At 41.9% G+C, this 21389-nt stretch overlaps 2 protein-coding genes across 3 annotated transcripts in view; both read right to left on the bottom strand.

Annotated features, from left to right (window-relative positions):
• Nucleotides 1-4416, bottom strand: part of colgalt1a (collagen beta(1-O)galactosyltransferase 1a) — a 36285-nt gene extending 31869 nt beyond the window's left edge. The window contains exon 1 of the mRNA XM_062049372.1: nucleotides 3783-4416. Within this exon, the coding sequence (XP_061905356.1) occupies nucleotides 3783-4003 (221 nt within the window). The 5' untranslated portion in view covers nucleotides 4004-4416. The remainder of the gene's footprint in view (nucleotides 1-3782) is intronic.
• A 10424-nt stretch (nucleotides 4417-14840) lies between these two features.
• On the bottom strand, nucleotides 14841-21093 carry pgls (6-phosphogluconolactonase). 2 transcript variants are annotated; one of them, XM_062049373.1, is made up of 6 exons: nucleotides 20994-21093; nucleotides 20370-20638; nucleotides 20173-20280; nucleotides 17611-17712; nucleotides 17400-17540; nucleotides 14841-17341 (listed from the first exon to the last, which is right to left on the bottom strand). In XM_062049373.1, the coding sequence occupies exons 2-6, from the start codon at nucleotides 20631-20633 to the stop codon at nucleotides 17195-17197; spliced, it is 762 nt and encodes a 253-aa protein (XP_061905357.1). In that variant the 5' UTR covers nucleotides 20634-20638; nucleotides 20994-21093; the 3' UTR covers nucleotides 14841-17194. The 2 variants fall into 2 exon arrangements, with proteins under 2 accessions (XP_061905357.1, XP_061905358.1); XM_062049374.1 differs by lacking the exon at nucleotides 20994-21093 and adding an exon at nucleotides 20813-20939.
• Nucleotides 21094-21389: the final 296 nt, after the last annotated feature.

The following is a 21389-nucleotide window of genomic DNA, read 5'->3' on the forward strand; positions in this document are numbered from 1 at the left end:
ATTCATTCAACATTCATTCACCGGTGTGAGCGGCACCGGGGGCAAGGGTGAAGTGTCCTGCCCAAGGACACAACGGCATGGTAAGAGGCGGGGAGCGAACCTGCAACCCTCAGGTTTCTGACATCGTCATCAAACGTTCTCATGGCCCAAATAGTTTACAGTACCATACATAATCATAATACCAGAGCGTCTAGTGAGGGGCATTTTGTACTCCCACGTCCCAGGAAGAATGCTTTGCGGAAATCTTTTATTTATAGATCTGTATCGCTCTGGAATAACCTGCCTCAAATTCTCACTGGCATTGAAAGTAAACAGGTTTTTCCAAAAGGTAAGTAATATTTTATCTGAGTCTGTAAATTTGTTTGCTTATTGATGACTTTTGTTTGGTTTTGTATTGTGTAGTTATATTTATATGGTAATTATTATGTGACTGTAAATTGTTTGCTTGTTTTCTTATTGATGCTTTTATTTGTTTCTGTATTTGTGTAGTTATAATTATATGTTTTTACTTGTAATTGTATTGAGTTTGTGGACCCCAGGAAGACTAGTGGGTTGTTGTGGCAACCAGCTAATGGGGATCCTTAATAAAAATCAAAACTTCAAAAATATTACATGAGATAGTACTTTATTAATCCCTGAGAGGAAATTAGATTTTCAGAACAAACCCGTTCAAGATTAGACAAACAAACAGTGTGCAGGGTTACAGAACAGGAACGCTGATGGGTCGCCACAAGGCGCCCCGTAAAAGATGGGGGGAAAAAAAGGTCAACGCTGGGGGAGGATCAGCAAAAAAAATACAATCTAGACTGGGTCTACTAAGGGGTACTAGGATGACAGGGGATGCAAAACAACAATATTGAAATAAACTGCAACAAAAAACAGTTATTAAAGGCCTACAGAAAGCCACTACTAGCGACCACGCAGTCTGATAGTTTATATATCAATGATGAAATCTTAACATTGCAACACATGCCAATACGGCCGGGTTAACTTATAAAGTGACATTTTAAATTTCCCGCGAAATATCCTGCTGAAAACGTCTCGGTATGATGACGTTTGCGCGTGACGTCACAGATTGTAGCGGACATTTTGGGACAGCATTGTGGCCAGCTATTAAGTCGTCTGTTTTCATCGCAAAATTCCACAGTATTCTGGTCATCTGTGTTGGTGGATCTTTTGCAATTTGTTTAATGAGCAATGGAGACAGCAAAGAAGAAAGCTGTAGGTGGGAAGCGGTGTATTAGCGGCCGGCTGCAGCAACACAAACACGTAGCCGGTGTTCCATTGTTTACATTCCCGAAGATGACAGTCAAGCTTTACCATTGGCCTGTGGAGAACTGGGACAACAGAGACTCTTACCAGGAGGACGTTGAGTTGGATACACGGTACCGTGAGTACGCAGCTGCGGTTTCCAAACATTTGATTGCTTGCCCGTACGTACGTGCCGCTATGTGCATGTCACGTACGTAACTTTGGGGAAATATATGTGCTGTATGAACTTTGCGGAGGTGAACGGTACTTTGGGCTGTGGGATTGAGTGTGTTGTGCGGGTGTTTGATTTGTATTGGCGGGTTAATTTGTGGCATATTAAATACAAGCCTGGTTGTGTTGTGGGTAATAGAGTATATATATGTCTTGTGTTTATTTACTGTTTTAGTCATTCCCAGCTGAATATCAGGTCCCACCCGCCTCTCACAGCATCTTCCCTATCTGAATCGCTTCCACTCCCCACGAGTCCTTCACTTGCACTTTCCTCATCCACAAATCTTTCATCCTCGCTCAAATTAATGGGGAAATCGTCGCTTTCTCGGTCCGAATCGCTCTCACTTCTGGCGGCCATCATTGCAAACAATAGGGAACTTTGCGGAAATGTTCAATTGACTACGTCACGCTACTTCCGGTAGGGGCAAGCCTTTTTTTTTTATCAGATACCAAAAGTTGCAATCTTTATCGTCGTCGTTCTATACTAAATCCTTTCAGCAAAAATATGGCAATATCGCGAAATGATCAAGTATGACACATAGAATGGATCTGCTATCCCCTTTTAAATAAAAAAAAATCATTTCAGTAGGCCTTTAAAGGCCTACTGAAAGCCACTACTACCGACCACGCAGTCTGATAGTTTATATATCAATGATGAAATCTTAACATTACAACACATGCCAATACGGTCGGGTTAACTTATAAAGTGCAATTCTAAATTTCCCGCCACACTTCCTGTTAAAAACGTTTTATTATGCTGACGTATGCGTGTGACGTCACGAGGACAAGGGAAGTATTCGGAGCCCGGAGAATCCTACACAACAAGCTCTGTTTTCATTTCATAATTCCACAGTATTCTGGACATCTGTGTTGGTGAATCTTTTGAAATTTGTTTAATGAACAATGGAGGCTGCAAAGAAGAAAGTTGCAGGTGGGATCGATCGGTGTATTAGCGGCTGGCTGTAGCAACACAACAAGGACTTAGCAGACGCCTAGCCGATGCTAGCCGCCAAACTCACGGATGAAGTCCTTCGTCGCACCGTCGATCGCTGGAACGCAGGTGAGCACGGCTGTTGATGAGCAGATGAGGGCTGGCTGGCGTAGGTGGAGCGCTAATGTTTTTATCATAGCTCTGTGAGGTCCGGTTGCTAAGTTGCTAAATTAGCCTTACCGTCGTTAGCAACAGCATTGTTAAGCTTTACCAGGCTGAGAATTATTAACTGTGTAGTTACATGTACACGGTCTAATAGTATTGTTGATCTTCTGTCTATCCTTCCAGTCAGGGATTTATGTATTTTGTTTCTATCTGCATTTGAGCACGATGCTATCACGTTAGCTCAGTAGCTAAGTGTGTCACCGATATATTGTCGTGGAGATAAAAGTCACTTTGAATGTCCATTTCGCGTGCTCGACTCTCATTTTCAAGAGGATATAGTATCCGAGGTGGTTTAAAATACAAATCCGTGATCCACAATAGAAAAAGGAGAGAGTGTGGAATCCAATGAGCCAGCTTGTACCTAAGTTACGGTCAGAGCGAAAAAAAGATACGTCCTGCACTGCCTCTAGTTCTTCACTCTAACGTTCCTCATCCACAAATCTTTCATCCTCGCTCAAATTAATGGGGTAATCGTCGCTTTGTCGCTCCAAATCTCTCTCGCTCCATTGTAAACAAAGGAAAATTGTGAGGAATATTACCTCCTGTGACGTGACGCTACTTCCGGTACAGGCAAGGCTTTTTTTAAAATCAGTGAGCAAAAGTTGCGAACTTTATCGTCGATTTTCTCTACTAAATCCTTTCAGCAAAAATATGGCAATATCGCGAAATTATCAAGTATGACACATAGAATGGATCTGCTATTCCCGTTTAAATAAAAAAAATTCATTTCAGTAGGCCTTTTAAGACTAATTATGTTAATAATTCAATTATTTTTTTACCGTAAAATAATGAGTAAGCATAATTGATTACTTTTTAAAAGTGATTTCCCAACACTGGTGATAAGGATATCATGAGAAATGTGAGGAGGGGCTCAAAAAAAAATTCTGCTCCAGGTCCAAATTTGGTTCTGGTGGCCATGGGTCAAACTGTATGGTTTCAATAGACAGTTAGACTGGTTGCTAAGGTGCATGCTGGGGAATTGTTCCCAGTTGGGGTAGGTGCACCCGCCCCCTCCCCTCCACGTATACACACCAATGTATGCTGCGTTCATGCACACTTTACCAACACATTAGGAACTTTTATTTTTAAATATTTTTCACCATGCATGCGATCACATGAAAATATTCCCTTAGCAAGTACTCACCACACAGCCATGCGCTCTTTGGGGTAGTCCAGACGCTCCACGGTGCCGAGCACGTAGGGCAGGGAGTGCTCCGAGTTGCGGCAGATGAGGGCGAGCAGGACCCGGGGAGCGAGCAGCGGGGACTCGGGGCTCCAGCGCTCCTCGGCGAAGTATCCCCGGGAAGGAGTGCAGCGGCACAGCAGCAGCAGCAGCAGCGAGGCGAGGCCGTGCATTCCGCTCATGGTTTCCACACGACACGGAGGGAGGAGAAGAACATAGATAGATAAATGGTCGGTGGACACTAGGTCTGCTGTGGGGACATCATTGGCGAGAAGGGGGGAAAAAAAAATTGAAAGAAAAGCTGCAGAAGTTGGGGCTTTAAAGGGGAGGACGAGACGGGTGTCATGTTAAAGGGGATGGGCCCTGCGGGAGAGAAGGGATGGAACTGTATGGAGGCTCTAATGGGACAAAAGTAATGGAAAAAAATACATCTTTAAATAATCCCCTAAATCAGTGGTCCCCAACCACCGGTTCGCGGACCGATTGGTACCGGGCCGCACAAGAAATAATTTTATTATTTTTATTTTATTTTATTATTATTATTTTTTTATGAAATCAACATAAAAAACACAATATATACATTATATATCAATATAGATCAATACAGTCTGCAGGGATACAGTCCGTAAGCACACATGATTGTATTTGTAGTGGTAGGCTATGCCTACATATCCCAGGGTGCTTTGGGGCTGGGGCTTACTTCCTGAATGACGAGTAAACATGACAGCAACGCTACCTCTCTGTGTCCCTGAGCCATTATTTATACATGGTGTCAGAGAGTGAAAAAGAACTCAAAAGTTATAACTTTATACTCCTGTGAAGCGGTGGATGTTATCTCTTCATGAATATAGCCTGGAGGAAGCTCAGTGCTGACAATAAAAACGGAGATAAGCAGAGGTGTGGACTCGAGTCACATGACTTGGACTCGAGTCAGACTCGAGTCATGAATTTGATGACTTTAGACTCGACTTGACAAAATGTAAAGAGACTTGCAACTCGACTTAGACTTTAACATCAATGACTTGTGACTTCACTTGGACTTGAGCCTTTTGACTTGACATGACTTGCTACTTTCCCCAAAACCTAAAGCTTAAAAAGTTATTTGGGAGCGCTCCGTAGCTTTCATTTTGTACGTGTCTGTCTGTCTATCAGCGTGTGTGCTGCGTGTCAGCTGGTGTGCTCTCAGTACAACAGCCAATCAAATTAGATCTACATTGTTTTCATCACACAGCATTCAGCCAATCAAATTGCAGGACAACCAATGAACAAGAGTTGTCAAACAACGCGCCAGTGAGAAAGATTTATACCAAAGTTGGTTTCGTTCGGGTATAAAAACTACGACTTGGTCAACGAATTGCCGTATGCAAATCACGCAGTTCGAATATTACAGACGGAGACGCAACAACTTCCAACTTCGTTCGACATTTGAAGTTGCACAAAGAAGGGTAAGTTTTGAATGTAAGCTAACGTTTATTGGCTAAGTAACATGACTTTTATTTGCTGTGTAGTTAAATCAGTGAGGCTGTAAACTCACTGCTAACGTCATAACCATAGACATCTTATAAGGGTACACAGCATCGAGCGCTACTGCCTACTGGCACAGACGAGACGTGGGGCCGCCATCTTGGAGTGGTGATCCGCTCCACTCAGTGCAATTCATTTGGCAGGAGCAATGAACTGTCAACGCATTTAATTCATTTTACCTCACTGAATACCACTTATTTTCACGCGCTTTTTTGTCATACGTGTAGCTATGATAACGGACACATGTTTTATTATTCATAGTTTGCTTAACAGTAATAGAATATTCTTATACGCTATAAGTGACCAGACGTCCGAGATTAAAACTGGGAATATAATCCCAGAGAAGGGGAAAAAAACGGTCAGCTATTTTTAAATTGAAGAAACAATATGATTACGTTATATATACATGCTACATAAACAATGTATGAATACATTAGATATCTATACATCTTATAGACTGTATCTCTCTTGCTGCAGCAGCAGAGAGTTTATTCTGTCGTGACACTTTGTATTGATATTTTGTATTACATTCTTCCCTTAAATGATCATGTTTGCAATGATTGTTATATATGTATTTTTTATGTATGTCGCTTTGGATAAAAGCGTCTGCCAAATACTTAAACATATATAAACACCTGCAAGTCTTTATATCAGTTAAAACCACCAATCTGTTTCACTGGATTCAGAATAAAACCAAATTCTGTTTTACCCAACAATGTTAGTATTTGAATATTGTTACTTGAAGACTTATTCCTGGTTACAATTATACTGTTAAGAAAGTATTGTCTTATATTTTGCCTAAAAAGAGAATGCATTATAATCAGTGGCGGCTGGTGAATTTTGTTTTAGGTGGGGCAGAAAGTTTGTAAACCAAACCCCTGTAGGGGCGTCATCCTCCCCCAGAAGATTTATTTGTGATTTTCACATACAAATATTGAAGATCTTTGCTCCTTCTCAACTCTGTGGTAATGTTATTTTCATAAAATACAACCAATAGTACATTAATGTTAAATCTTACTTGTGAAAAGTAATCCCCCGATTCCTATTTTCAACAGTCCGCTCATTTGAGCAGGACAACGCTGAACACCAGCCCGGCATCTTTGTTTTCTACCTGTCAACTGTCAGTTTAGGCTGCTCGCCGGCTCCTCATCACCACTTCAAGATGCAAATTGCTCGCGTCACAGCAACCAATATTGCGTCTACTTATAAGATGTTTATGGTTATAACGTCATTTCAAACGCGGCAATATGTTGCGTCCACTGCAGTTTGCTACCTATTCATACTTTTTGTCAAGTGATTTTTTAAGCAGGGTTGCATGAGGTACCTATACATAACGTTACGTTAGTCAATGTATCACACACAGTAACGTAACGTTAGACGGCGGTCAGCAGCACCGCGTATTTTAGCCACCTACAAAAAGACAAACACAGTCAAATAAAGGTCAGTTAAAATATATACTATATTAAGAATATGTGTACATATTGCATAGGGCCCTGACATCTAAAAAGTACAACTCTGTTCATTGTTATGTTCATGTATTTGTTATGTTTTTCATGTGTATGCACACATCAACACACATACAGTATGAGATGAGATCAATGAGATAAGGTAAGAACAGAATAGAAAGTGCTGTGGAACTAGTTACAATGCAATATGCCATGGATATACAATGTTAACACCTTTGTACAAATAAGTACAGTTGCACTTGTTTTTGCAAATGTGTTTATTCTGTAAAGGAATGAGTTAAATGTTTAAAATTGTTTAAACTATTAAAATGACTGGTTAATAGTGCTATTATGAATTGCAATGTCAGTACTATTTTCTTTCCTGCTATTTCAAATGCACTTGTTTTAATAAATAAATACAGCGGTTTAAAAGCATACACAATCTGTGTAAAAATATTAGTCTGTGGTCAAAAGGACTTGAAAGGACTCGAAACTCAAAATGCAGGACTTGTGACTTGACTTGAGACTTTCCAGTCTTGACTTTGGACTTGACTCGGGACTTGCCTGTCTTGACTCGGGACTTGACTCGAGACTTGAGGGCAAAGACTTGAGACTTACTTGTGACTTGCAAAGCAATGACTTGGTCCCACCTCTGGAGATAAGTGAAGAAAAGTTGCTAAGCTAGCGGAGCTACACAAACCTTTCCTGATCGACAACTAAGGGAATATACAATGGCATCTACACAAATATCACACCCAGAACCATTTGACTTCTTAAATCCGTCAGGATGGCCAAGATGGATCAGAAGGTTTGAGAGATTTCGTGTTGTATCTGGATTAACAGAGAAAGAAGAGGAGTATCAGGTGAATTCACTTCTCTATGCTATGGGAGATGCAGCAGATGATATTTTGGCAGTTTTACCGTTGACTGATGAAAACAAAAAGAAGTATGATACAGTTAAAGAAGCATTTGAGCAGCACTGTGTGGGAAAACACAATGTGATTTTTGAAAGGGCCCAGTTTAACATGAGGTTCCAACAAGATAGAGAGAGTGCAGAAGCATTCATCACCACTGTGCACAAGTTAGCAGAACATTGTAACTATAGAGATCTGAAGGAAGAGCTAATAAGAGACAGAATTGTGGTTGGAATAAATGACAGGAGGCTGTCAGAACAGCTACAGATGGACTCAGAATTGACCCTGGTGAAGACAATACAAAGAGTGAGACAAAGTGAAACTGTTAAGAAACAACAGACATTAATGTACAACACTGCTGGAGAAGGAGACTCCAAGATAAATTTAGATGCTGTTCAGACAAGGTTTCAGCGCCTGGGGAAAAAGCCTCAACACTCAAACAAAGGCCAAAGGTCAGACACTCAAGGAGAAAAAGAGTGTGGCCGATGTGGAAAAGGACGCAGACATGCATGGAAAGACTGCCCAGCTAAAGATGTAGAATGTCGCAAGTGTCGCAAAATTGGACATTATGCAGTGGCCTGTTTCAGAGGGAAAGCAGTAAACACAGTCACAGAGTGCCAGTCAGACGGTGACAATGATCAGGAGGACTATGCTTTTCTAGGTGAGGTGCAAACACAGACTACAAGGCCTTGGATGGAAAATATACTACTCAACGGGGAAGCCATTAATTTTAAAATCGACACAGGAGCTGACGTGACATCCATACCGGAAAGTGTCTTTAAACCAACACGAGATGGCAAGTTGGAGAAACCACTTAAGAAACTGTTTGGACCGGGACGCAACCCCCTGAATGTAAAGGGCTGTTTCCAGGGGAAAATGCTGGCAAAAGGCCTCTTTACAGACCAACATGTTTATGTTGTGGCAGGACTGACACAACCACTTCTGGGACTACCAGCCATAGAGGCCATGCAACTGGTTCACAGAGCAGAGGCTGTCACAGCGACACAGCCTGAAACAGATTTCAAAGCAGCGTATCCAGCGGTGTTCCATGGGCTTGGTGAGCTGAAGGAGCCGTACCGCATAGAGCTGAAAAAAGGAGCGACACCTTATGCTCTCTCAACACCCAGACGGGTCCCACTGCCACTGAGAGAGAAAGTGCGTGAAGAACTGGATAGAATGGAAACTATGGGAGTCATATCAAAAGTGACAGAACCAACGGCTTGGTGCTCTGGAATGGTTGTGGTTCCAAAACCAAAACAGGACAAACTCAGGATCTGTGTAGATCTCACAAAGCTAAACAAAGCAGTGAAAAGAGAACGCCATATTCTTCCTTCCGTCGACCAAACACTTGCGATGATGTCAGAGGCAAAGGTTTTCACAAAACTAGATGCTCGATCTGGATTTTGGCAAATCCCATTAACCCCAAAATCACGACCATTAACCACATTCATCACTCCTTTTGGGAGATATCTGTTCAACCGCCTGCCCTTTGGGATCAAATCCGCTCCAGAACATTTTCAAAGAAGGATGTCACAAATGTTGGAGGATTTTGAGGGCGTGCTGTGTCATGCAGATGATGTTCTTGTGTATGGCCGTGACAGACAGGAACATGACCAAAGACTGCACAGTGTGCTCCAGAAAATGCAGGAGGAAGGCCTCACTTTGAACGAGAAGTGTGAGTTTGCTAAGGAGCACATGATCTTTGTTGGTCACAAGGTTTCGGCAAAAGGCATCGAGCCCGACCCAAACAAAACAAAAGCGATTCTTCAGATGCCAGAGCCTGAATGCGCGGAGGATGTGCGCCGCCTAATAGGCATGGCAAATTACCTGTCCAAATTCTTGCCACAACTGGCTACTGTCACCGTGCCCCTGAAAGACCTACTGAGGGAGAAAAATGAGTGGGTCTGGGGGGAACCTCAACAGACTGCTTTTCAAAAGCTGAAAGAAGGACTGAGCTCACCGACAGCACTTGCTAAATATTCAAATGCAGCAGAGACTCAAGTAGCAGCAGATGCATCAGCATACGGAATAGGTGCTGTTCTCACGCAGAAACAGGCTGATGGCTCATGGCAACCAGTGACGTTTATTTCAAGAGGACTGACAGATACAGAGAAGCGCTATACGCAGATTGAAAAGGAGGCGCTGGCAGCAACATGGGCGTGCGAAAGACTGACCTCCTACGTGCAGGGTCTACACTTCACACTCCTGACAGACCATAAGCCCCTGGTCCCACTGTTGAGCACCAGAGGTTTGGATGATCTGCCACCAAGGGTTCTGAGATTTCGTCTGCGACTCCTGAGGTATGATTATGACATTGTTCATGTCCCAGGGAAAAACCTCATCACTGCAGACACGCTGTCTAGAGCGCCGCTTCAGGACAAGATGTCACCTGGTGACTTGGAACTTGAAAGAGAGGTCCAGGTGTTTGTGAATACTGTTGTGTCCTCACTCCCCGCTACAGACACACGATTGGAAGAAATTAAACGGGCACAACAAGCAGATGAAACATGCAAAACAGTGTCACACTACTGTCTGACAGAATGGCCGGAAAAACACACGCTGAGGCCAGACGTTGCCCCCTACTGGAAGGTCAGAGCAGACCTGTATCTTGCAGATGACCTTCTCATGAAAGGCGAGAGACTGGTGATACCACAAGCACTCAGAAGGGAGATCATGACTAAACTTCACGAAGGTCATCAAGGAATCTCCAAATGTCGCTCTAGAGCCAAGGAATCGGTATGGTGGCCTGGAATCACTGCCCACATCAGAGAGGCAGTGGACCAGTGTGAAACGTGCCAAAAATATAGAATCCAGTACAGAGAGCCGCTGATGGAGACCACAGTACCAGATCGCCCATGGCAAAAGGTGGGGATGGACCTGTTTGAATGGAACAAAAAGACTTACCTGCTTATTGTTGATTATTTTTCTAGGTACATCGAGGTGGCAGAGCTCAGAGTTACGACATCTGAGGCCACCATTGGAGCTGTGAAAGATGCTTTTAGTCATCATGGTTACGCACAGACCGTGGTTTCTGACAATGGGCCCCAGTTTTCGTCGGAGGCATTCAGAGCATTTGCAAAAGAGTGCAGCTTCACACATGTCACGAGCAGTCCTCGCTACCCACAAGCGAATGGTGAAGCGGAGCGTGCTGTTCAAACTGTCAAGAAGCTGTGGGAAAAAGACACTGACCAAGTCAGGGCACTACTGGCATACAGAGCCACACCGCTAGAGCACGGATTCTCACCAGCGCAGTTGCTGATGGGGAGGAACCTGCGCACATCACTGCCGCAGCCTTCAAGCAAGCTGGACCCTAAATGGCCCGAGCTGCAGGAGTTTCGCCAGAAGGATGAGGAAGGGCGACGCAAGCAAGCTGCAAACTACAACCACCACCACCGTTCCCGTGCGCTCCCAGAGCTCCCCTCTGGACAGAAAGTGTGGGTCACCACGGAAGCGACCCCTGGGACTGTATTGGGAAATGCCCACACACCAAGGTCATACTTGGTAGAGACTGACAGGGGCGTTCTGAGGAGAAACAGAATCCACCTCAGAGCCACAGGTACTCCTCCTGGACAACCACAAGTCACCAGGTCAGGCAGAGTGACAAAGGCTCCTGAGAGACTTGATTTGTAGAACTCTAAAGTATTTCAAGTTCTTGTTTGTGAAAAAAAAAAAAAAAAAAGAAAAAAAAAAGAAATGTAAGCGTTTTGTAGAACTCTAAAGTATTTCAAGTTCTTGTTTGGGGAAAAAAAAAAAAAAAAAAAAAAAAAAAGAAGTGTAAGCGAAAGATGATTGTAATACTATGTCAGAGTTATTCATTTACAGTGGTCTAAGTTCATCTAAAATGTTTGAATAAGTTTGCTTATTAGTTTGTGTTTGAATATGTTGTTGCTGAACTAAGAAGGGGAGGTGTAGTGGTAGGCTATGCCTACATATCCCAGGGTGCTTTGGGGCTGGGGCTTACTTCCTGAATGACGAGTAAACATGACAGCAACGCTACCTCTCTGTGTCCCTGAGCCATTATTTATACAGTATTTATTTATGTAAAAAAAAAAAAATTAAAAAAAACGTTTTTTTTTTGTTTTTTTTTTAAATACACCCCCCCCCCCCCCCCCCCACCACCGGTCAGTGGGACACATTTTTAAGCGTTGACCGGTCCGCAGCTACAAAAAGGTTGGGGACCACTGCCCTAAATCATTGTTTTTCAACCACTGTGCCGCGCTAGTGCCGTAAAATACAGTCTGGTGTGCCGTGGGAGATGATCTAATTTCACCTATTTGGGGTATAACATTTTTTGCAAACCAGTAATTATAGTCTGCGAATGATGTGTTGTTGTTGAGTGTCGGCAGAGTAACCGTGTAATACTCTTCCGTATCAGTAGGTGGCAGCAGGTAGCTAATCGTGATCACCATTTTTCAGACGACAGCGGGAGGCAGGCCTGGCCCTAACCAATCTGGCGCCCTAGGCAAGATTTTAGGTGCCCCCCACATCGGCAGTGAAGTGTATATCACAAGAAACCGAATAGCTTTGTCTTTGACCTTTTTTTTTACTTAAAGAAAGCAAATTAACATATTATATGAGAATATTATGTTATGATTATCTTTAACCGAATCACAGCAGTGCTCAAATTAAAAAATAGCATTTCCTCTCATGTGATATTGCTTAATTAACATTAATGATGTGCACTTTAACAACTAGGCTTACAACTATACCTAATATATAAAGGGGTGGAAAAGTGACTATTACCTGCAGGGCAAACATTAGCTAACCAGAAGGCAATAACAATGTCAACAAAAAACACCTGCTTAAAAGATCTAATACTAATGTCCCTGAGGAATGTAAGGTGGGAGTATTGTAATTACCTAACGTTACATTATTATTTTCCATAACAATTTAGCCCCCTCCACAATATTAACCTGACATTAAAACAGAACTAGCTATTTATTGATTAGCCATTGCCGAATCATGTAACATTAGCTTAATGCTAAAAAGCCAGGTTTCTATCACATTCTGTAACAGACAAATAATTTCATGTAGGCTAACGTTACCTACCTGCTACCTGTCTTTTTCTCGTTTCTCCTCCTCTTCTTTTCTATTTTTTCTTCCCTGGGCACCTGACAATTTTGGCCGTTTTGACATCTTGTGTTGATTTTTTGATGTGGTAAGAGTCATGATACGGGAAGGGAGGGGGCGCACCGTGCGGGGGGATGGGGGGGTGGGGTGGGGGGGGGGGGGCGTAATGTTGTAACAAATAATATTTCTATTAAATAGGCTTTACTTTGCATTCTAATTAACGTGGGATTATTTTTTGTATTTAGAAATAATAGTACCAACTTTTTTTTTTCTTTTTTCTCTCCAACATTTGTGGCATTGGCGTGGCGCCCCCTGATGGACGGCGCCCTTAGCATTTGCCTATACGGCCTATGCCACGGGCCGGCCCTGGCGGGAGGCAGTGTGCAGGTAAAAAGGTGTCTAATGCTTAAACTGAAAAATAAACAAAAAGTGAGTGCCCCTAAAAAAAAAAGGCATTGAAGCTTAGGGAAGGCTATGCAGAACGAAACTACAACTGAACTGGCGACACAGTGAAGAAAAACAGAATGCTGGAAGACAGCAAAGACTTACAGCGTGTGGAGCAGACGGCGTTCACAAAGTACATCCGAACATGACAATCAACAATGTCCCCACAAAGAAGGATAAAAAACTGCAATATTCTTGATTGCTAAAACAAAGCAGGTGCGGGGAATATCGCTTAAAAGGAAGACATGAAACTGCTACAGGAAAATACCAACAAAACAGGAAAAGCCACCAAAATAGGAGCGCAAGACAAGAACTAAAACACTACACATAAGAACAGCAAAAAAGTCCAAATAAGTCAGGGCGTGATGTGACAGGTGGTGACAGTACACCTACTTTGAGACAAGAGCTATAGTGATGCATGCTTGGTTATGCTTTAAAGTCATATCCCACGACTTTTTATTGTCAATATCGAGTTTCATATTTTAATGATTTCTGCTGGTGGTGTGCCTTTGGATTTTTTCAATGAAAAAAATGTGCCTCGGCTCAAAAAAGGTTGAAAAACACTGTCCTAAATCAGGGGTGTCCAACTTTTTCCACTGAGGGCCGCACATGGAAAAATTAAAGCCTGCGGGGGGCCATTTTGATAGTTTTCATTTTCAAATCATAACAAAATATTTGGATTTTTTTTTTTTTTTTTTACCTTTAGGGCTCCCGGGGACCATAAAAGGTCTAAGACTAAGTCATTAAAATGTTAAAAACAAGTCAAACTATTTTTTTTATTTTAATATTTAACGCTTACAGTAAATCTCTACAGCAGGGGTCACCAACGCGGTACCCGTGGGCACCAGGTAGCCCGTAAGGACCAGATGAGTAGCCCGCTGGCCTGTTCTAAAAATAGCTCAAATAGCAGCACTTACCAGTGAGCTGCCTCTATTTTTTAAATTTTATTTATTTACTAGCAAGCTGGTCTCGCTTTGCTCGACATTTTTAATTCTTAGAGAGACAAAACTCAAATAGAATTTGAAAATCCAAGAAATTTTTTTAAAGACTTGGTCTTCACTAACTGACAAAGAAACAGATAACAGATTTGGTGTCCAGTTCAAAGTGCGACATGATTTATTTAAAAATTTCAGAGTTGACTTTTATATTTTACATGAGTTATTTGTACAAACAAGGTGCAAAGTAATTCATGAGTTGTTAAAAAATGTTAGTGGCTAGCTAGTTAAAATGGGATATTGAGATTTCACAAGACTATCTTAGAAGTGATCATTTGAAAATGTTCAATTTGAAAAATGTGCACTTAGAGAAAATATAAAAATAAAGTGTTGCATATTGATATTTATCTGTTTCTATATATATATTTATTGTGAGAAATCATTAAGATGATCAGTGTTTCCACAAAGATAAATATCATTAATTATTAATAATAACATAGAGTTAAAGGTAAATTGAGCAAATTGGCTATTTCTGGCAATTTATTTAAGTGTGTATCAAACTGGTAGCCCTTCGCATTAATCAGTACCCAAGAAGTAGCTCTTGGTTTCAAAAAGGTTGGTGACCCCTGATTTAGATGGTCGAAAGGACTTGCAGTCATAAAACTCAAAAAGGTCAGGAATGAGATATGTAGTTTTATTGGTTCTTTTATTGTTTGTGTCTTCATACTGCAGGTATAAAACTAAATATTATACATTCGACAAACACCTTTCCAGTTCGTGCTACATCTAGCAGCATATTTAGTCTGTCTTTATTTTGTCTAGGAATAACAAAAAGAAGTGCACAAAACGTCTTCCTCCTATGTACTAGTGCCTGGAATGTTCTAGAGCAGGGGATGTCAAACATGCGGCCCGGACAGGTTCAATCCGGCCTGTGAGATGAGTTTTCTAAGTGTAAAATTAAGCTGCAGTTTTAAATTGAAGAAACTGCTGTTCTAAATGTGTCCACTGGATGTCACAATAGCAAGTATGTTAGGCCAGCAAATGTAAAACAAACAGGAGTAAAATAAACAAATAGTACCCCCACTTAAAATGCTGCATGAGACAGCACATTGATTTAGTTCTGTTAGAATGATTGTATTCTATGCAAATTTAAAGAAAGTCAACAATGGAAATGACAAATGAGGTAGTTGATACGTTATTTATGCTTCATTTTGTTTTTGTTCAACCATAGATGGGCTGTGACTTAAAGGCCTACTGAAAGCCACTACTAGCGACCACGCAGTCTGATAGTTTATATATCAATGATGAAATCTTAACATTGCAACACATGCCAATACGGCCGGGTTAACTTATAAAGTGACATTTTAAATTTCCCGCCACACTTCCGCTTGAAAACGTCTCGGTATGATGACGTATGCGCGTGACGTAGCCAGTTTAACCGAGGTATGGCTTCCCCATTGAAGCCAATACGAAATAGCTCTGTTTTCATCTTATTATTCCACAGTATTCTGGACATCTGTGTTGGTGAATCTGTTGCAATTTGTTCATTGCATTATGGAGAAAGAAGCTGAGCAAGCAAAGAAGAAAGTTGTCGGTGCGAAGTGGATATTTTGCGAGGGAAGTCAGCAACACAACACAGTCGGTGTTTCATTGTTTACATTCCCGAAAGATGCAGTCAAGATCGAAGAACTCGGACAACAGAGACTCTAACCAGGAGGACTTTGATTTGGATACACAGACGCGATACCGTGAGTACGTAGCTGCGCTTCCAAACATTTGATCGCTTGCTATAACTAGCTCGAGCTAGTAGCTAGGAGCTAGCATAACAAACACCTAGGTGTTTGTTATGCGGGATTAATTTGTGGCATATAAAATATAAGCCTGGTTGTGTTGTGGCTAATAGAGTATATATATGTCTTGTGTTTATTTACTGTTGTAGTCATTCCCAGCTGAATATCAGGTCCCACCCGCGCGCTTCCAAACATTTGATCGCTTGCCCGTACGTGCGTGTCATGTACGTAACTTTGGTTAAATATATCAGCTTTATGAACCTTGGGTTAGGTGAACGGTTCTTTGGGCTGAGTGAGTGTGTGTGTGTGTGTTGTTCAGGTGTTTGAGTTGTATTGGCGGGTTATATATACGGGATCCCGTCCATATAACCCTATAACTAGCTCGAGCTAGTAGCTAGTAGCTAGGAGCTAGCATAACAAACACCTAGGTGTTTTTATATGGGATTAATTTGTGGCATATTAAATATAAGCCTGGTTGTGTTGTGGCTAATAGAGTATATATATGTCTTGTGTTTATTTACTGTTGTAGTCATTCTCAGCTGAATATCAGGTCCCACCCGCCTCTCACAGCATCTTCCCTATCTGAATAGCTTCCACTCCCCACTAGTCCTTCACTTGCATTTTCCTCATCCACAAATCTTTCATCTTCGCTCAAATTAATGGGGAAATTGTCGCTTTCTCGGTCAGAATCTCACTCACTTCTGGCGGCCATCATTGTAAACAATAGGGAACTTTGCGTATATGTTCAATTGACTACGTCACGCTACTTCCGGTAGGGGTAAGCCTTTTTTTTATCAGATACCAAAAGTTGCGATCTTTATCGTCGTTTTATACTAAATCCTTTCAGCAAAAATATGGCAATATCGCGAAATGATCAAGTATGACACATAGAATAGATCTGCTATCCCCGTTTAAATAAAAAAAATTCATTTCAGTAGGCCTTTAAAGTTTAATTGGTTAGTAGAAACACTGAGATTAACTCTAATTTCATTGTGTTCTTCATGGTGTTTTTGAAACTGCACCAATTTTTTTCCCTCAGAATTTTTTACTAACTTGAAGTGTTTTGTCACGAAGATTATTTGTCATGTGTACATTTTCAGAATGTCCTTGTTCTATTTTGGGCCAAAGCAAAAGAAAAAAAAAACAATGTGAAGTTGTTGTAGTTGTATTTTTAAAGTTATTATGCCGTGATTTTACCCGCCGGGCCCGCGTGGGAACAGATATTCCTCCATGAGTTTGACAACACCTGTTCTAGAGTTTGGCGCCATGGCCCGGCTTCTCCACCTGCATAGTCAAGGACGCAGCGGCGGGCTCGTCGATGAGCCAGAACAGCTCGCCGTTAGTCGGGGAGACGCGGGCTGCTGGGAACGTCGGACCTTCTCCTCCCTCCAGTACCTCCTGCAAAAGAACACATTCAAAATCTCACACTCTTAAGTCAAACTTGTGATACTTTTACCCTTAAAACGGATGCTTTGCTGCCTCCTGTGGACACGAAAGCTGCGCAGCGTGCTGCATTCACCACCGGGAACGTCATGGTCACGCGCTGCGGCGGTGGTTTGGGAGAGTCGCTGATAGGAGCCACGATCTTTTCACTCTCCTGGCAGTTGGGTGGGATCAAAGCCAATTATTTGCATGCTAGACAACAACTAAAATATTGAAATGTTCACCTCTAGAAGGGGGTGGTTTGGGAAGAGAGAGCAGGTGTGTCCATCAGGGCCCATACCCAGAAGAAGCAGGTCAAACACGGGCACGTCACCATCAGGGAAGGCCTGTGTGTGTTTGAGGGTCGTAATGTAAACATGACCTAATAGTGATCATTAAATACAGGCCTCGAATTTTTACTTTTTAAGGTCAAGGCAAGTGTTGCCTTAAAAGAGGGCTCGTATTTTAGGGCACCAAGGCAAACATTATATTCTTTCCAGGCAGGGGCTCCAAAGCATGCATATACAGTATACATACATATATATGTAAGGTCAGGAAAAAACACAGGAGGCTATATCATCCCTGCAAGCCTGTTTCGCAGGGTTTAGTTAGTTAAGTTAAAGTTGAAGTACCAATGATTGTCACACACACGCTAGGTGTGGTGAAATTTGTCCTCTGCATTTGACCCATCCTTTTGTTCACCCCCTGGGAGGTGAGTAGAGCAGTGAGCGGCAGCGGTGGCCGCGCTCAGGAATAATTTTTGGTCATTTAACCCCCCAATTCCAACCCTTGATGCTGAGTGCCAAGCAGGGATGACATAGCCTCTTGTGTTTTTTCCTGGCCTAACATTCTATTCCGGTATTGAGCACTGTATAACGGATAAACCACAGATCAACTTGTCAGCTTTTTGTCATTACATGATGCCTTTATCTCTATTTTTACATTTTGATAGAGGGAGGTATTTATTATAATTATTTATTTATGTTATTAAGTTATGTACATGCAGATGCTGTATCGGGACAGATCCATTAAGAGTTAAGAGACCAGAAGTGTGTTGTATAGGAATTAACTTTACACAGTAACACTTTAACAAAATGCTGTGTCACGTGAATGGCTTTTAAAAGTAGTACATTTGTGACATGAAAAAAACACAAGTAATGCAAAAAAAAACATGGTGTTTACTTTTTGATTTTAATATAAAACTCAATGCAGTTTGGTTAATGAAGTTGAAGTCTAATAAACAAGCTTTGTTATTCTCCAACCCCTCCTTATGGTTCAGTGCAACAGTTTGGCCAACAAAAATAAAGAGGAGTGTCACCTCTCACATCGAATACACAATCTTCACAGCCTGCGTTCAATTCGATGAGATGACAAAACATTTTAGCTAGTATTGATGTTATTTGAACCCTGATACAGTTTGCAGTTAAATAAAGGACGCGTGAACATCTCAGTCAACAAACTAAAGACTTTATAAACAAGTTGCTGCATGTTTTCTCACATTATTAACTCTCAGTCACAGCAGCTGATGAACGCTGTATTGAGAAAATGAAAGCACCGTCAAATAGTTTCCTCCTTCGCTGTGTACTTTTAGTGGGGGGACAAGTGTCTCCAATATTGTCCACACCTGTCTCCATCCAAACACACCAGTGCGCTCTTAAACGCACGGCGGGAAGAGAGGGAAAATGACGCTAAACCAAGCGCTTGGCTCCGTTTACTCCGAGGGGAAATCTCCCGAGCAAAGTCCGTGTCAAGCCCAACGACGCTAGTGCGCATGCGCCTGACTTCGTGTTGCCTAAAATGCATTAATAATTTAAGTTTTTTCGATAATTCAAAAATTAGACGGTATTACTAACCGTCAGGTATTTTATCGCAAATTATCATTATACCTAGAGATGTCCGATAATATTGGACTGACGATATTATCGGCCGATAAATGCTTTAAAATGTAATATCAGAAATTATCGGTATCAAAAATTAAAATGTATGACTTTTTAAAACACCACTGTGTACACGGACGTGGGGGGGGGGTGGGAGTACAGAATGCCAATAAACCTTAAAGGCACTGCGTTTGCGTGCCGGCCCAATCACATAATATCTACGGCTTTTCACACACACACAAGTAAATGCAGGCCATACTTGGTCAACAGCCATACAGGTCACACTGAGGGTGGCCTTATAAACAACTTTAACACGGTTAGAAATATGCGCCACACTGTGAACCCACACCAAACAAAAATGACAAACACATTTCGGGAGAACATCTGCACCGTAACACAACAGAACAAATACCCAGAACCCCTTGCAGCACTAACTCTTCCGGGACGCTACAATATACACCCCCCGCTACGCCCCCAAATTCCAAAGCTGCTGTTTTGAGGCATGTTAAAAAAAAAAAAAGCACTTTGTGACTTCAATAATAAATATGGCAGTGCCATGTTGGCATTTTTTTTCCGTAACTTGAGTTAATTTATTTTGAAAAACCTTGTTACATTGTTTAATGCATCCAGCGGGGCATCACAACAAAATTAGGCATAATAATGTGTTAATTCCACGACTGTATATATCGGTATCGGTTGATATCGGAATCGGTAATTAAGAGCTGGACAATATCGGAATATCGGCAAAAAAGCCATTATCAGACATCTCTGATTATACCGTTAACTGTTACATCCCTTGTCCATTAAAATGTAAAAAGTCAAGGGCGGTCACAGCATGTTCTTGCCGTGGATGTTGGTCAATTTTTTAGGGCATGATGGCAAGTCATGAGGGTGGTGGTTAAATTTGAGCCCTGTAAATAGATGACGCACCTTTTGTAGTGTGCGAGCATAATCTTCAGCACACTCGTTCACTGGTAGGGAGGAGTCAATGGACAAAATTCCATCTTCCGGGATATTAATCTTGGAAAATAAATGATTCTGGCGGGGAAAAGAGCAGTAGTTTAGTTCATTTGAGCAAGTATATTTACAATGGATGCAACCAAGTCAACAAAACTATGCACTAGTACCTTATAGAGCCCGTATGTGCTTTCGGGGTTGTCAAAAGGTACCACTCGCTCATCACAGAACCCCACCAACCACTTGCTGCAGTCCAGGCCCGCCGTGGCCGGCAGTTCTTTGCTGAGCATGGTCACCAGGCTTCCTCCAGAGAGACCCAGGGTGAACCTGCCCCTGGAGGTGATGGCCCTCTCAGCCCGAGAGGTCACCAGGTGGGCCAGTGCTGGACCCAGCTCTGCTGAGGAGGGGAACACCACAACTCTCCTGCCAGCCATGCTGCCTGGAGGAAAGCACAGATACAAATGTTGCAATCAAAGTATGTGAGGAAACAGTTTTTGCAAGTCACCGTGACACATGTGCTTTTTTTTGGCAGCAATTTGGAAACAGTTACGCTAATTATTTGATTTTCAACAGTGAAACAGGAAGCTACAAAACACATCCATCCATTTTCTACCGCTTGTCCCTTTTTGGGGTGTGGGGGGTGCTGGAGCCTATCTCAGCTGCATTCGGGCGGAAGGCGGGGTACAAAAACTTTAAAAAATCTGTAAACATGAAGGAAATAACAATTTTCTCATTTGAAATATGGTTCAAACTATCTTCAAACTACAGTTTATGAGGTTAAAAACAGCATTTACCAGATATATGAGCGCTGAAAGTGGACGACGAAGATTTTCAGTCGGCGAATGAATATCACTTCCTGCAACGAATTTTAACAGCCAATCACATTCCGTCTTTGGACCGCGGTGCATTATGGTAAAAGCCAACTAAGTGGCCTGAGGAAAATAAATTAGTTTAAAAGAAAGTAAAAAAGAACACTAAAAATATTCCACAAATGTTGGTACCCGTATGACACGTAATTGCTATATAAATGCTAAAACTATTCATTTAAATCGTTAAATAGCAATCACTTCCTGGAACGAGATTAAATAGCCAATCACATTCCGTTTTTGGACCGCGGTGCATTATGGTACAATCCAACTAAGTGGCCTGAGGAAAATAAATTAGTTTAGAAAGTAAAAAAGAACACTAAA

The sequence above is a fragment of the Entelurus aequoreus genome, linkage group LG06, assembly GCF_033978785.1.
Source record: "Entelurus aequoreus isolate RoL-2023_Sb linkage group LG06, RoL_Eaeq_v1.1, whole genome shotgun sequence".
Lineage (NCBI taxonomy): Eukaryota > Metazoa > Chordata > Actinopteri > Syngnathiformes > Syngnathidae > Entelurus > Entelurus aequoreus.

Coding starts and splice junctions, on each gene's coding strand:
- pgls (XM_062049373.1), bottom strand. CDS start 20,633: ATGGCTGGCAGGAGAGTTGTGGTGTTCCCCTCCTCAGCAGAGCTGGGT. Junction 20,281..20,369: donor GCACATACGGGCTCTATAAG/GTACTAGTGCAT, acceptor TTTCCCCGCCAG/AATCATTTATTTTCCAAGAT. Junction 17,342..17,399: donor GCAAAGCATCCGTTTTAAGG/GTAAAAGTATCA, acceptor GTTCTTTTGCAG/GAGGTACTGGAGGGAGGAGA.